Source organism: Ambystoma mexicanum, chromosome 14, assembly GCF_040938575.1.
Source record: "Ambystoma mexicanum isolate Mex_15411 chromosome 14, UKY_AmexF1_1, whole genome shotgun sequence".
Taxonomy (NCBI): Eukaryota; Metazoa; Chordata; class Amphibia; order Caudata; family Ambystomatidae; genus Ambystoma; species Ambystoma mexicanum.
This window is the reverse complement of record NC_090940.1, coordinates 221,176,640-221,194,353: the sequence shown is the minus strand read 5'-3', so window position 1 is coordinate 221,194,353 and position 17,714 is coordinate 221,176,640. Positions and strand designations below refer to the sequence as shown.

At 45.4% G+C, this 17,714-nt stretch overlaps 1 protein-coding gene across 1 annotated transcript in view; it reads left to right on the top strand.

The window, feature by feature from the left end:
• MAP4K5 (mitogen-activated protein kinase kinase kinase kinase 5) overlaps positions 1-17,714 on the top strand; it is a 1,870,683-nt gene that overhangs the window by 661,442 nt on the left and 1,191,527 nt on the right. The window contains exon 13 of the mRNA XM_069638985.1: positions 11,977-12,058. Within this exon, the coding sequence (XP_069495086.1) occupies positions 11,977-12,058 (82 nt within the window). The remainder of the gene's footprint in view (positions 1-11,976; positions 12,059-17,714) is intronic.

The following is a 17,714-nucleotide window of genomic DNA, read 5'->3' as shown; positions in this document are numbered from 1 at the left end:
ACACATTAATAGTTTGAATGGCTAAATGGTGTTGGATAGAGGTATAAAGAGCTCGGACATCAAGTGATGCAAGGATAAGTTCTGGTTGCCACTGAATATTACTCAGGATCTGTATTGCATGAGTGGTGTCTTTCAAATATGACATGAGTTTAAGCACTTGTGGGCTGAGAAGGTTGTCAATGTATTCAGATATGTTTTCGGTTGCTCCTCCATTGCCACTGACTATTGGCCTACCTTCAGTTATTTGGTGATAGGTTTTGTGCACCTTTGGCAAAAAGTAGATTGTTGGCATACGTGGATGTTGAATGAACAGGTATTTTTTCTCTTCATCTGTTAAATTGCCCTGTCGGTGCCAATGATTGATCATTTGCTGTAATTCCGATACCATATTTGCTTGTGGGTTGGATGGTAGCTTTTCGTAACACTCAGGGGTCGATAAGTGTTGATCTGCCATAGTTAAATAATCTTGTTGATTCATAATAATAATGTTGCCCCCTTTGTCACCCTCTTTGATTACTATATTAGTGTCCTTCTTAAGGTTTTCTAAGGCTCTTTGTTCAGATGGATTCAAATTCTGCCTGGTTCGCATGTGGCTATTATTTTTGTCAGCTAACCGTTGAATATCATTAAGTACTGCCTTGTAAAATAGATCAATAACATTCTCTGGAGAAAATTGAGGTGTGAATTTGGATTTTGTCTTGAGTTCAACATTCGTCATGGATCCTGATACAACTTTGAGTTCTTGGGACGTGGCTTGGACGGCCATTTAAAGGGACGTGCTCTCGTGGAGCTCCGCTGATCCTGCAATGTTCCTGGAGGAGAAGTGCGTGCACGGGAACCGGCCGGCACCGAAAAATAATGTCCATGCGTGTGAAGATGATGGCTACACTCGCTGAATCGGCGAGTGGAACAAAATGGCGGCTGAGACAAAGAGGACAACAGGGCTCACGAGATGTAGGTCTTGTAAAGCCCCTGCATTGAACTCCAAGACCAGCAATTAGAAGCAGACCGCGGCGCTTGCCCGGAACGCGCTGTTGCTTCACTGAGGCGGCGCACATCTGAAGGCACACGTACCCGCTGCTGGTACAACCTACGGACTGTACATTGCCTAGACTCGTCGAGCAAACTGGTAACTGACGCTGGGCCCGCGGCGTAATCGAATCGAACGCCGGCGGAACCCAGGAAGATTCATTGTGGCAGCGCACCAATAAGGTGGCCGCGGATCCTGGGGCCAACGCGAACGAACGGGCGGTGGTGGCTGCAGTTTTCACAGCGCAGCGGATTAACTCTGTATACACAGGGAGATGGGAGAAATCCCATAGAGACAGACTAAACATCGGCGCAGACCAGTTGTGGAGGCCGATGCGAGACAATTGCTGATCCCCTGACACTTAAATCGGCCCCTCTGGGCCTGGGCATTGTGGGCCGGATGGCCTTGTGATCGCGGAAGAGGGGGAACAAAGGGAGTGCGGCGAATAGGTGAGCGCACTCGAGCACTGGCCACGGAAGGAACACAACAGCAACCGGGCCACGACATCGAGAGGGTACGAGCACGTAGGATGACACGGCCCACTCTGGGCGCGAGAGAAGAGACAAGTACATACTTATCCTGCTGAGAGTGGTCCGTGACCATGCGGACCTTTGTGTGGAGGGAGGCACGGCAGGCCCTCGCCCAGTTAACATAGCAGGATGTCATCTAAAGTGGTTGGACCCAGGATCCGACAGTCCACTATGGAGGCCTACGCCAGGTCGCCCCCAGAAGCGGAGGGGGGCAAGAGCAAGGAGACCCCCACGGCAACGGCGGAGACACCAGGCACGATCCAGGAGGTGCTGGCAGCGATCACAGACTTAAAGGTGGCCTGGGAGACTAAGTTGGGCCAGGCAATAAAAGAGTTGCAGGAGGGCCTGGACCTCAAGATCGGAGCGGTCCAGGAAGAGGTGAACCTGCTGAGACAGGAAGTGCGCACGATTGCGGAGCTCACTGGGGCCTTGGAGAAGGAGATGGCCCCGAACACGGAGGCGTGCGCCGCACATGGAAAGGAGCTCCATGCCCTCGTGCAACGGGTAGGCAATCTGGAGGACAGAGCTGAGCAAACAGAAGGACACGCCAGACGCAATAACATCCATATCGTGGGCCTGCCGGAAGGTATGGAAGGGTCAAACCCCACAGAATACGTGGAATTCATGCTTTTACAGGAGATAACAGGCGGGGTGCTGACCCAGGGGTTCGCGGTTGAAAGGGCGCACAGAGCCTTGACAAGGAGACCGCCCCCTGGAGCCCCCCCCGCGGCCGCTGATCGCAAAGATCCTGAACTATCGGGATCGGTAGAAGATCCTCGAATTTTTCCAGAGGGGAGGAACGATTGAAAAGGGTTCAGCAAAAATCACGGCCTACCTGGACTGTACGCTGCTTGTACAGCGTAGTAGGATGAACTTTGGATCGGTGAAAAGGAGGCTGAAGGACGCAGGCCATCGCTACATGTTGCTCTATCCAGCCAAGTTGAAAGTGTTTTATAAGAACAGATCCCTTTTTTTCGAGATGCCGACCGAGGCAATGGATTGGCTGGACATGCAGGGCCGACCTCAAGAAACGGATGTCCAGATGGGAGCTGCAGGAGATAAGTAGCAGACGGCTGTGGCACCTAGGGTGACATGGCCAAGACATTGGGACTCGAATATAGAGTTGTATTAAGCTTGTGGGGAGTGTGTTGTAGTATCAACTGGCTGGACCCGCTGGATGCACCAATCCTAAAATAGACGACTGGGAGCTCCTAGGAGGCATCCCTTGTACCCAATAGTAATATACTTAGTTAGGTCACTGTTAGATCGGTGACGCCCCGAGGGGTCCTAGTCCTCGGCGATGGGACAGGACCAGACGCGGGTGGGCCTGAGATCCAGGGATGGAGCTGGGCATTTGTTGGGGTAGGGCAGGGTGGGGGGAGGGGCTGGGTTGTGTGCAGTGGATGGGAGTTGGGGAACAGGGAGGGGGGAAACTGTTGAGGGGGGGGAAGGGGGAGAGTCGGAAAACAAACCATCAAGGGAAGCATTGAAGGGAGAGGTGGGTTGGGAACAAACCGAGTAGATGGCATCGGGTAATCTCAGAATTGTGACTTGGAATGTACGGGGCCTTAATAGCTATCTAAAACGTAATAAATGGATGCTGTATTTAAAAAGGATGCACATTGATGTTGCCCTGCTGCAGGAGACTCATCTCACAAGGGAGAAGTTGGAGGTTGTCAGGCGAAAATGGAGGGGACATGTTGCGGGGGCTACGTCTTCTGCATACGCTAGAGGGGTTATCACTTGGGTGGCGCCGCATGTGCTGCTCCAGGTGCTTAGCTCAACGGTAGACCCAGAGGGCAGAATGGTAGCGATGACAGGACTCCTGGAGAACAGGGAAGTGCACATCATAAATCTGTACACCCCCAACCATGATACAGCGGCTTATTTCAGGTCCCTTTACAGCAAAATTAGCCCACTGGCTGGGGGTGCGGTGGTGTGGGGAGGGGACTTTAGTTGCACCCTGAATCCCAAAATGGATAGGTCAGTCGACAAAGCGCGGAAGCCGGCGCCGGCGGCCAAAGCACTGGGGACATTGTTAAAAGATCTAGGCCTAGAAGACATGTGGAGAAGGTTGCATCCAATGGATAGGCAATCCTCGCACTATGCAGCGCCACATGACCTGCACACAAGGCTAGATTATGTGTTCGTAGCGGATGAGATAGCGGGAGAAATGGTGGGAGCGGAATGCAAGGCCCGGGTACTATCCGACCACTCGCATTTGGTGGTAGAGTGGCGACACCAACCCCCCAGAGCGCGGATCCCGACATGGAGACTTAGGACTGAGGCATTACAAGATAAGGGGTTCCGGGAGGATTTGAGGGAGGCCATCAAGGAATATTTTGATATAAACACGGGCAGTGTGCGCTCGGTTGGAACAGTATGGGAGGCGTTCAAGGTGGTGGTGCGTGGAGTAGCCATTTTGAAATCTAAGGGACTCCAGGGGGGCATCGAAAGGCAACTTCAGGAAACGGAAAGGGAGCTGGAGGGTCTCACACGACATGAGGATACCGCCCGGGAGAATAGCGATAAGATAAAAGACCTACAGTTAAGCTGCAGTGGACTCTGGGATAGGCTATGTAGACTAAATTACAAGAAATACATGGCGAGGCTACACGCAGGGGGCGATAAGCCGGGCAGATTGCTGGCCTGGCTGTATAAGAGTGAGACCCCCCGCACAGTGATCAGTGAGATAAGGGATGAGGAAGGTCGCATCTGTAATACCCAGGAGGGGGTGAACGAGGAGTTCCTCAAGTTTTACAGACACTTATATGAGGACGCAGGGGAGGATAGGAGTCAAGACATACTGGACACGTTAGAGGACATAGAGCTGCCCACCCTGGACGACCTAGATCGTACAGAACTGGACGCCCCTATCACCTCGGAAGAGCTGGAGGTGGTGGTCCAACATTTGCCCACGTGTAAGGCACCCGGGACGGATGGGTTGCCTAGTGAGTTTTACAAGACATACAAACAGGAACTGCTTCAGCCACTGCTTGCCATGTTCAACGAGGCCTATGAGCAGGGGGAACTGCCATTGTCCCTTCGCGAGGCGATGATCATCCCACTCCTGAAACCAGGCAAGCCGGCCGTGGAGTGTGGGTCTTACAGACCCTTGTCCAAGGTGAATCAGGACAGCAAAATACTTACGGCAGTGCTGGCCAATAGGCCGAAGAGGGTGATCGGTAAGCTGATACACCCAGACCAGACGGGATATGTCCCCGACAGGAACATTACAGATAACCATAGGAGGCTACACCACATCATTGACCACACTGAGGAAGATACGGGTGAACTGGCTATCGTGTCGCTAGACGCGGTCAAAGCCTTTGACTCGGTGCGATGGCCTTGGTTGAAAGCAGCCCTGAGGGGATGCGGAATGGGACCTGGATATATCAGGTGGGTCCAGTTGTTATACAGCACCCCGATGGCGAGAGTTAAAACAGGATCCATTATCTCAGATACTTGGCAACTCAGCAGGGGGACCAGACAGGGATGCCCCTGGTCACCCATGCTATCCATTCTGGCATTAGAGCCGTTGGCAATAAGTCTGAGGCAACAATACGGGGAGGTGGGGATTAGTACAGTAAGTGGTAGACACCTGGTATCGCTGTATGCAGATGACATGCTCCTTTATCTGCGCTATCCGGAGGAGAACCTGCAGTATGTGCTAGAGGTGATGAACCGATATGCCACCCTCTCGGGCATATCGGTGAACCCTAGGAAGTCTAGCCTGTTCCCCTTGGGTAGATATAAGAATGTCCCGTTACAGAGGCTGCCTAGCCTGCCGATACCATGGCAGACTGAGACATTTAGTATTTGGGTGTAAATATTTACCACAAGATCGAGGCGGAGCACGAACACAATACGGAGAAAGCATTAGAGGGAGTTAAGAACAGCATGGTGTTTTGGTCTAGATTGCCCCTGACTATGATGGGGAGAGCGGCCTTGCTTAAGATGGTGGTCCTGCCCAGACTCCTGCATTTCTTTGTGAATGTCCCGTTTTTGATTCCCAGGAGCCTATTTGTGAGACTTCATAGCGTGTGCAGGGGCTTCATATGGGGTAACTCCAGGAACAGAATGGCCCTGGGAAACTCCAGAACCCATGTGACAAGGGGGGGGGGCATAGGCCTGCCAAATTTTGAGCTTTATTATCTGGCGGGGCAGCTGCTGTACGTGGCCAGGTGGCTGTCGACTGAAGACTCGGCGGAAGCCAGGCTTCTGCGGGAAGACTCGGCCCCATACTTTTTGAATTAAGTGGTGTGGTTACAAAAGAACAAACTGGTGGGAAGAGGGCGGCTATTGAGGCTAGGCTGGGAGGTTTGGCGCAGAACGTGGAGAATGATGGGTGACATAGAGCCGTTCTCTCAGCAGGCCCCGCTGGTGGCACTATGCGGGAGCGACTCTCAACTGTTCGAAGCGGTCCGCAGATATTGGGAACTGGTAGTCCTTGGGGACATATGGCAAGAAGGGGAGGCATTGGAATTTCAGAGGTTGCAAGAAGAGACAGGGGTGCATAGAGGCCAGTATATATAACCTACGCTAGGCTCATGAAACGGGTTAGGGAGAGATGGCCGGAGACAGTGCTAGCGGATGACCCTGATGCCTCCCTGGAAACGATGTATGATGTTTCGGAGGGCGGGCACGAAATATCTAGAATATACGAGCTTCTAAGAGCAAAGGCAGGGAAGGAGCTGCTTCAATTGAGGCAGGACTGGGAGGAGGAAGTAGGAAGACCCATGACAGATGGGCAATGGGAGAGAGCCCAAAGGTACCATAAAAAGGTATCTTGGAATGCGAGACTCCAACAACTCCAATTGTATGTCACTCACAGGGTTTATCTGACTCCCGGGTAAATTGCAAGGTTTGGAGGCTCGGCTACGCAGAAATGTCCCAGGTGTGGGGAGGTGGAAGCGGGGCTGCTACACATGTTCTGGACTTGCCCGGAGGTGCACAGATTTTGGGATGAGATTAAAACTAAACTGGCTGGTGGGGGAGTGGAGCTGGACATGGGATCAGCTTGGCCATGCATGCTCGGGATTTTTCCCAGGCCACAGGATTTAAAGCACATAAGCAAAATGAAGGACTTAGCTTACATCCTGGCCAAGCGCAGGATCGCAATGGGCTGGAAGGCGGCCCACAGACCCAAGGTGGAGCTATGGAGGACAGACCTCCTCAGATGGGCGGAGGTAGAATCTGTGGTTTGGTTTGAAGCGGTTACTAGGGGAGGGGGAGAGGAGGAAGTAGGGCCCTTGTTGGCCTGGCGGCAATTGGTGACCTCTATGGCAAACCCTCACCAGGACAATAACGAATTAGAGGACTCGGATGAGTGCACAAGCACTGCGATACCTTATAATGCTCCCATAGATGACATGAGTGTGCCGTCTCTAGTTTGTGGGGTGGGAGGGGGGAGGACGGAGAATTACACTGTATAATGTGATGGTTTGATGCTGATTATGTACGTCCTAAACAGTTGTAATGTGTGTTATTTTGTTTGGTTTTATTGAAAATAAAAATAAATTAAAAAAAAAAAAACGGAGTTCTTGCAATGTGTGTGTGATTTCATGTTTCCGGCTCCTCAATAGCCCTTAGCATGTGTATGTTTTTAATGTCTTGCATGGTTAATAGGCTTTTCTGCGCTTTTGTAGGTCCTGACACATGCTTCTTAATTTGGGTGGCAAAAATCTTTTTTAGTTTCAATTTTCGTATATTTTTAAACACATCAATTTGTAAGTCAATGAGTTCGGATCTACATGTAGGAACAAATGAAAGTCCTTTGTTGAGGACGGCAATTCATCACAGGTGAGTTTTGTTAGATAAATTGAGTACCAGGTTATTCATTTGCGGTTCCTTGCATCTCTTGTGTTTGCTTGTGTAAGTCCATCCCTTATACTTTCTGTCCATTAATTTGTGACATGCATACTATCTGTGTTGGCAAATCATGGAAAATTATTGTTAATTTTTATGATTTACTGTTTTATTTTGGTTTGTGCACTTTACGAATCACAATATCAAATATGTACATATATTTAACAACCCTGGTTTGAGAAAGGCACTATGTAATGTCGCCGAAACACGTGTTACCATGAAGGGCACTCACAAATAAATCTCGACTTTGGAGATATTATTGCAAAAGTTTGGCGCATTTGTACGAAAGAGAGTCCTCATTACTTGTTTGCACCATAGAGGTTGGAGTGTGTACCTCTACCTCTATTGCCAAATGCGACATCCCCAATGCCAAGTGAACCTATGTGAAACTAATTTTAGGTCGCAGAAGGTAAAGGTCGGCGTCAATCCACTCCATTACGTGTATACATGGTTACATAAAGGGAATTCAGAGGAATATCCTGATCCATTAACCTGATCCATTAACTATTGATGAATGAACTGAAGTACTGAATCTTAGCACTACCCAAAAGGCACAATGCTAACCTCACTGTGAAGAGGTAGTACAGAAACAATGCAATTCTTCCAAGGTCGAGTTAAGAGGCAGAATCATTATTCGAAAAGTCCAGAAATTTCTGAAATTGCATGTCCATTTATAAATTGTGATGGCTTTGGCCAGAGTGTGATAGTTGCCATATTGGCTCTGTGAGGATTCAAATTTGAGAATGCACACAGATATCTTAAGCAAGCATGTAATTTGCAGTCTCACTATCTAGTTAAGGCTGCCTGTGGACTCTTGACAATGAGGGGGTCTCCCTTTGGTTCCTGTGGTGTTGGGGCCAGATTATTACCCTGGAGTGTTGATTTTAATGAGAGGATTTTGCAGACCTTACAAAAATGTAGTTGATAGTCAACAAATTCCTCTCATAAGCTCCAAAACATCTTATAGTGGATCATTAACTATGAGATGAATTTGCTGATTGTCAACCAAATTCTTTTATGTACAGTATGATCATGGTATTTTAAGATAAATTACAAAATGTAACCAAAAGAGTAATCCAGAAATAATGTCATGCTATTGTGTTATATAACATACTCAAGAAAAGCAGCATTCTTCAAATGATTGTTGTAAAGGTATCAAAGAAGGAAGCTGGCATGGTTTTGGTTATAGACTTTTATTTGTGTAAATAAGAAAAAGATCCTCACTATCCCTATCTTCTAATTCAGGATTTCCCTGCCTCAAAACTAATTCTAAAAGGGTCTGTCAGAATATCTGTCAAATTAATATCCACCGTCCTGTATCACAACCTACTCAACCACTCAAACTATAACTAAAGGATACAGAAAGTTCCTAGTTCAGGAGAATGGCTCCCTTCTTCTGTTTCTCGGATATTATACTCCATAAAGAATGTTCTCTTAGAACAAAAAGTATCACAGGGAATGACTCCCTTCCCCTGGCTTGCGGCTTTCGCCCAGTCTTTATATAGTTTCACATATAGGAAAATGGCTCTCTTCTCCAGCATGGGGTCTGGCATGGATTCACATGCATGAATATTCCCTGACGTCAGGCTGGGAATCCTCGGTAAAAGAAAAAAGTTTCACTTGCACTTAAACAGTATTTCTCCTCTAAACCAATTATTATCCTCTGGGTCATACTGCCCCCATCCAATGATCCTTTTCCTAAGCCCCTCCTTTGTCAGCTATCTTCTGATTGTTATCGCATGCTTCAGTGTTGGGAGTCCTTGAGTTTGCTTTCCAAGCCATTTGTTATTTTATTTGTGTTTTGGACAGAAAGAGTTTGATTTCTATTTCAAAGAAGCCTGTGTGCTCTTTGCATCATCTGCCGACAGCGGGGACCGGTTGTCAGTGAAGTTCTGCGCCGTTCAAGAGCAAAGATCGTCGAAGATTCTAGAAGGCCCTACTTGTGCCGACCATGATGGAGGAGAAGGAGGAGGGAAAGGCGCCTCTTCAGGCCCTGCAGCAAATGCTGGAGGCACGACTGAGACTGGCAAGGTCCAATGGTTGGTCCACTCCCACTGAGCCAAGGGAAAGCTGTTTGAGCGTCTCTCCCGCCTGCTTCATCACCCCCTCTGGGTCTACTGTACCTCCTCTTACCTTGTCTGGGTCTTTGGTACATCACTGGGGCTTCCTGGGACCGGGATTGGCTCTGTCAGCTTTCCAGACTTCTCTCCTTGTGAGGATCTGCAGTGTGGCATCTCCTCTTATGGCTCAGCTTGCTTCCCTCTCTCGGTTGTGTACTCGGGTCTGCATCGGCAGACCCAACAGAGAACTCCCAGTGCTGCTCGCCAGCATTCTCTGCGTCTTCCTCCCTCTGGTCTGTCAGGAGGATTTGATTCACCTGCGTTGGAGATCTGCCACACCTACTTCTTCTGACGGCACTGTTCGGCTCAGCAGCCGGGTTTGACACACTGGATAGTCCTTAGTTGCTTTTTATACATTGTGTCCAGTTCCTCCCATGCAGATTGTACAAGTCCTTTGTCTCTGTTAATGACTTAATGCTCATGCCTCCACAGAGCCACAGTCAATGATCTTCATGTCTTCTGTACTCTTCCTCTTCCTAGTACTTTGGCTTTATCTCTTATGTTGCAGCAATACATAGGCTTGCTTTCAAAGTACTGTTTCTGAACATGAGGGAGGGCTAGGGAATGTTGGGGAGTGAAAATATTCAATGGACTGTACCCCAGTTGATCATCCTTCTCTCCAGAGGTGGAATCCTTCCCCATGCGGTCCTCCCGCATTAAACCACCACTAGGGGGTCTATTGGGGTAGCGACCATACCTCACTAGACTCATGGAACAGTGCTCCCCTTTGGGTAGAAGTGCCAACACCTTGTGAATTGTCACATAGTTCAAATGTTTTTTAAAGTGTTTAAGTGGTACTCAAACAGATCTCAAGAAATCAACAACATCGTATTCAGTAATTGAAATGCATGAAATAGATTAGGAGTTCACGAAGGGAGCTGGCAAGACAGTCACATGAGAGCCACAATTGACCCTCACAGAAATTAGATGAATTAAGCCCAAAACCAGTGTTTTGTGCTGATAAAATAATACATATTTGTGCGGGAGCAAAACAAATAACAGACACTACAAACAAAGGTTGTGGCTGAAACAAAGAGAATTTGTGTTTCTAGGATTAAACTTAAATGGGTAGCCGTCCAACATCACATGGATGACCCAGCTGGATAGATGTTGATGAAAATAATCTGAAATGCCTTGAAACACTTGTGCACAGGCACGTTATAAATGCAATATCATATCATAAAACTAAGGAAATAAATGGGTACCTTCAGCAATGAAATGTGCTTGCAAACCAAACAGCAAAATTAATAAGAGTGGTGGAATAGAAAGTCAAAAGAAAGGGACCAAGAACAAAACATTGGGAAAGACCATGAGCAATAACTTGAACAAAACCATGACAAAGAAGTGACAGAAATTCCGAAGAAGAGGAAGGAAGTGAGAGTCAGGTGACCAACAGTATCAAATGCACCAAAAGGTTCAACAGTATCAATATTGAAGAAAACATTTGGTGACTTGAGTAAAGTATGAAACTGGCAAGGGTGCTGTTTTAACCAAATGACGCACAAGAATACCCACGTGCCAGTGAAATAGCAAGTTAGGAATTTGGAAAAACGGAACGGCTTTGAGGGCACAATTTTCACAAGTAATTTAGTTAGATAAAAAAGAGAAATTTGATGATAGTTAGTTTGTAGTGCCACATTAAGAGTCCACTTTTTGATCAAAGAAAATAGGGATAATGAGCTTTTTTGAAGTGTGATAATAATCTGACCGTACTGTTGCATTGGACAAAGTTGATAAATATTGTGTGCAAAAATGAAAGTGGGCATCTTTTGTGTTATGACTTAATGTACTTGTAGAATAGATGTACAGGAGTTACTTCAGTGAGTATCTTGTGCTCGAAATATTATACTCATGCGCCTCCATTTTCAAGTTGACTCACTGCAGCGCACTGTTTAGGCGATGGAAAAAGATAGCAACAACAACATGTTATACACCCTTCCACAATTGCCTCGGTTCTGAGCTTAATTGTGCTATTCTTGTCAGAAATTAAAATGTAACTGAGACAGAATGCATGCTTATTTGGTCAATGCAAGCACATACATCTCCAGGAAGTCCTTGCTCTCTTTGGCATAATAAAATGACATTGAGAAAACTAATTGTAGATGAATAGCTAATAATCAAGAATTTTGCACCCCACTCCCTTTTATCAACACACAGTATAGCTAATAAACTGTTCATTGTAGTGCAGATGTGTTTGTTTTTAGGCATGTTCTCTCATTTTTTGTTTTTATGGGAAAATATATTTTGGTGTCATAGTGCGGATCCCATGGCCTATGGTGTAATTCAAATTTTGTAAGGGTTCTTTATCATTGTGTATTGCTCACTAATCCATAAAGTAGCTTTATTTTGTATTATACAGTGTGCACATTTTGTAATAATATTGGGACAGCGTATAAATGCACCATATATTTATTGTTGCTCTTTTCAGCCTGTCTCAGTTGCTGTTCGTCATACAATTCGTTCTACAAACAAGAGTAGTAGAGCCGAAAGGACTGCATCAGAAATAAATTGTAAGTCAAGAAACCTCATTCTATTCTGTTATAAAGATCTTCTACTGCAGCTGCATTTCCTGTTCATGCTATCCATTTGTAGAGTGTTTGCATCTTGAAATGCCCCTGAGCACAGGTGTACATTTTACTCTGCTTAAGCATCATAGATAATCTGAAGTAGTGTGTGAATGTCTTTAGTATGTACATATGTTATAAACGTTTAGTTTATTTTTTCCACACCATCTTGTCCTGGGACTTTGTGATAGTTTGCCAGTTTGTAACCAACTTTATGCCCCTCTTGTCCAGGATCTGTGGTTTGGTTGCTTGTAACTTTCTAGATTGAAGACATACCTTCCCTGCTATTAAACATGACGGTCACCATGCGCAAAATAGTTGCCCAAGTGCAGAAAAAGATAAGTAATGAAATAGAATTACTGTCACTTCTGGGACGATTCTGCGGTTCCGAATTCTAAGTAGTGCTCTCTACTTAGCATGTCACTGAATTTCTTTCTTTTTCGGAACGAACACTGATCGTATTCCAATTGCAATAGAAGTCATTTTGCAATTACATATTCCAAAAATGACCCTACACTGTTTCTAGAATTGCATAGTTTTTCTAACTCAACGTATTCTTTAACACAACACAAAGTATGCAGGACACTTCACCTGACCCGGAATGAACACGGGTATCCATTCACCCTTACAAAGTGAAGGGGCCTGGAGGTTACCTGCAGAAGTATCTTAAAGGATAGACTGGTGGCCTGCCCCAGATTGACAAGGCCCGAGGAGGGCTGGTTACTCCTGCAATAATTTAAGGAGCTGATGGATAGATAGGGTACAGGAAGAAGCCAGAACTGGCAAACATAAAATCGAGTAAACCAACGTATTTCTCTTGCCTAACACTGGCTTGTTCGTTACAACAGATTTTGGCATACTATATCTGATAAAAATACAGTTGTTGCTCGATTATCTTTCAAAAGGTTATTTTTGCAACACCTACATTTCAAAACAGATGAGTTTGTTTCAGGTCTAATTCACCAGACACACAAGCCAATGGCAGAATGATTGAAGCCATCTGACAGATCTGCCAAGTTAACTTGTCTTGGAGATTCTGTTTGCTCATCACCCTTTATTCTTGAGTTGTATTCATTCCGCAGTTTCTGCACCATGAATAATCAGTCTCTTGACTGTGTAAAGGCACTGATCAAATGTCACTTTAAGGACCATTTGTACTCTATTCATGCATTCAATGGCTGTGGCTGGAGGATCCAACTTTTTGCATTAGTGTGACAGCACCAAGCATTACTGTCTTGCCGCTAATATCCTTTCTCCAAGTACTCCAGCAGAAAGTGGTACTCATCTACTCCGACAATTTTCACATATTGCATCAATAATCCACAGACAAAGATTTCAGGTTTATTTTTATTTATTGAATGTTTAAATTAATTTGTCACAGAGACCGGAATGAGTGAGACTAAGAGGGACTCTTTGGCTCTCTTGACCTCCATGTGGGCTACCTCCACCCTAGCCCAGGTGTCCCTAGCCGCTATGGCATCCCGCCGTAGCCTGATACAAAGTAACCCCTACTTTCTTTGTGTTAATTCTGATAGAGAAACCTAAAGGTTTTTGTCTTCTCTGTCAAACTCACTCAGTGAATTTCTAAATGATCCTTTCCTTTTGGCCACGAGACTGATTGCACCACGGTTTCCTCACCACTCTTCCACATACCTTTTCTCTTTCTGCCTCTTTCTCCCACTATAACGAATCTCTTCTCCCTCTGTGATTTACATCCCCTGCTTCTCTGTCTTTACATCTCCTCTGAAGATCTGGACAAACTATTTTCTTAAAGACTACTTGCCAATGTTATCTAATTTGTTAGAATTCTCAGGTGCGGCTACGTTACTTTGGCTAAAACATGTGAAAGACATGCTATTCAAACAGAGTATTCCGGATTCCTGGTCCCACCCCCAAAACATGGATCCCCAATCCAAAACACTTTTAATTAAGGCGTTTGATTATTGGGTTGATCCTAAGATAAGCTGCTCGGCTTGAAAGAGCAGTTTGGTTACAGAATATTTATATGTATGAAGGAATCTAGTGCCCTTAAGCCCTATCTTGGTGGGTGGGACACTAGGAATTGTTTGTTCGTACTAAAACTTTGTCTGAATATTTTGCCGGTTGGAAATGTTTCTTCTCAATGGGGGCACAATACTTATTGTCATTATTGTAAAACAATTGACAAAACTGTTTTGCATTTTCTCTTTATTTGTACTCTGTATAAAAATCTCAGGACACGTTGGTGGATCCGCTATTGATACAGGAAGGCATAAGGAGGTTTATATTGTGGTAGATCTATGAAAAAATGGAATAACCAACTGGAAGAAAGTCAGTTACTTATCTTAGATGCGCCTGGAAAAAGAGAACTGCATACATGATGGCAAAAACGTAACCTATCTTTTTATGAACAATTAGTTTCCTTCTCCACCTTAAATTATGTACAACATGCCCAGATTTAATGGAACTGGTTATCTTCAGACCCACTGTGTATGTATGTGTATTATGTAGTGGATGGCGATTCTAATAGAGAAATTGCAGCTAGATCTAATTTATCAACAGCAGCAGCAATACAAATTTACAATAATGTCTTGGCCGCTTCATCTACGGCTTTAACACCGTTTATCAAACTTTACCAATCCTTGCAGGATACTCTAGCTAACCAAGCAACATTGATGATAAATGCTTTTTCAAAACTCACAACCATTGAAGAATTCATCCGGGTCCCTGCAGTCTAGGATTGAGAAGGAAGCAGAGCAATCGGTGCGGTGGCAGTTGCTTCATGAAGAGCTAATAGAAAAAGATCAATCAACAAAAAATGAGCTGATGGCTGCACTATTTAAGTCTATAAAATGGAAGCAACAAAACGACATCAACAAAACAGTACAACATCAATGTATATGCATGAGCACAGGTGTTAAGACCTCGCCATTCCCTTTAAAAAGCAAGGTCTCTTTTGCAGCGACCTGCCACACAAAAAACAACTCGCCTGCCAGATAATATCCCGTGGTCACAATTACAATGGCAACTTCTAACAACGTTATCAAAGCGAGATCATAGAGAGCTTGACAAACAAAACTATCAACAAAACTGGAAACAGCGAAACATGTCATAAAGAAAGGATCCAAAACGCAAAGAGCAATAACAGAAACGAAATAAATATGCCACTTAAGACGAAAAAAGGCACTTTTAATGACGGCGTTTTGCCTCTTTCAACACACAAACCTCTAGATCTCTGTGAGATAAGCAAAGGAGAGGAAACCAACCCTTTCTCCTTGTTTGTAATCTTTACAGGTCCAGCCAAAATTGGCACCTTGAATTCTAACAAAAAAAGGAAACCGCTGCAAACTTAAAAAAAGATTTGCCTACACCAGAGTCGAGTAAAGAAACAAAGAAGTCGACTCGCCAGAATGCAAAGACTTTCATAAGAAATTTGACAATGCCGACGAAAACTCCACTGTTTGAACGTCCAAAGACAAATAAACGAAATGCTGGAACACAAGCAGGAAAAACCATCCTTGACAAACCGCCATCTGGCCTTTTTACAAATCTGAAAATCCACATAAACGCAGGAGAATAGAATCTGAGGACCAGGAGTCGGTACGATCTGCCACGTTATCTGATCTATGTGATTTATCAACATACACAGATGATCAGATAAACGACTCAAGTGTCTCAACACTGCAAAAGAAACCTCGACAAGTCAGAAGGAAAGCAAAACCAACCAGAAAAATGTTCAAAATTCCATTCGCCGTGACACAAAAACATAGCAAGGAACTCACCGCAAATTAAAGACCTAAAATCCATCAAACATTGCAAGCTGAATCCCAAACTCACGTTGTTGCAGAAGCACAAGGTATCTAAAGCATGCACAAAATCACCACCAAGAAGGCAACATGGAAGTGAAGGTATAAAAGTCAAATTGAGACTGCAAAACATTCATTCAGACGATCATGATGTCTGGGGGCAACCAGACGTGGACTCCCTGCTCACTGTGCTTAGAGAGGCTCAGCTTCACCTCACTGATGATGCCCAACAAGGCTGAAACACGTGTATGGGGTTGCTGATGGTACTCTTGTTCAGAGAGGAATTGCCATAGCATTTCGGTGCTGGACTGCCCTTGTGGGCGGGACAAAGACTGATATGCAAATGGATATTTCCCATCTGTGAAGGTACAGTGAGCAAAAAGCAATGGCTGCGAACTCTCAATGTGGTTAATAACCACTGAACAGGTTATCATGCCTTGTTCTTTCGAGAGAGGGGCGCCTGCTACCTTTTTTGTATTTTTGAAAGGAACTTGGGGTTGGTCACCCTGGGTTACCTGGGGGCAACCAGACGTGGACTCCCTGCTCACTGTGCTTAGAGAGGCTCAGCTTCACCTCACTGATGATGCCCAACAAGGCTGAAACACGTGTATGGGGTTGCTGATGGTACTCTTGTTCAGAGAGGAATTGCCATAGCATTTCGGTGCTGGACTGCCCTTGTGGGCGGGACAAAGACTGATATGCAAATGGATATTTCCCATCTGTGAAGGTACAGTGAGCAAAAAGCAATGGCTGCGAACTCTCAATGTGGTTAATAACCACTGAACAGGTTATCATGCCTTGTTCTTTCGAGAGAGGGGCGCCTGCTACCTTTTTTGTATTTTTGAAAGGAACTTGGGGTTGGTCACCCTGGGTTACCTGGGGGCAACCAGACGTGGACTCCCTGCTCACTGTGCTTAGAGAGGCTCAGCTTCACCTCACTGATGATGCCCAACAAGGCTGAAACACGTGTATGGGGTTGCTGATGGTACTCTTGTTCAGAGAGGAATTGCCATAGCATTTCGGTGCTGGACTGCCCTTGTGGGCGGGACAAAGACTGATATGCAAATGGATATTTCCCATCTGTGAAGGTACAGTGAGCAAAAAGCAATGGCTGCGAACTCTCAATGTGGTTAATAACCACTGAACAGGTTATCATGCCTTGTTCTTTCGAGAGAGGGGCGCCTGCTACCTTTTTTGTATGATGTTAATCTAAATCGTGGAAATATAATGAAGTTGTTCAAATTGCATTCCAGTGCTACGGACAGTTATCTCTGACAACATAAAAATTGTGGAATATGCAACTGAAAGAACTGCCGATCAAGTGTTGCTGCACATAAATTCTCAAGACTTCAGGAGAACACTCCTGGATGCAAAGGATGAGTTGCTATTCTACGAATTCAAGCTCAGCCTGGAACCACATTGTGTGTTGGAAGCTGAGTCTATCTCTAAAGACATAGCTACATCACAAACACGTAATGAACAAAGAGGAGAATTGTTGAGGAAACGACTCGCTGTGAAAAGCCCAGATCTCAAGGCAAAGCAGGGAGTTTCCAGCAAGAGCCAGTGGAACCGACAATAGATATGCAAAGATCCACGAGTCAACCGCCAGAACTTGATCTCATGGAATACAAGAGGTTTTGTACATTTGTTGATTAATTTTCCAGTGAATTTAAAGGATAACTTTGCGCTATGTTTACAAGAAACATGGCTTCGAGAATCACCGATTAGAGATGGCTATACGAACTTGCTAAACCCTGCCAGAAAAAATCAGAAAGGCCGTCCCATTTCTGGTCTTCTCATGATGATTAAAAACTCAC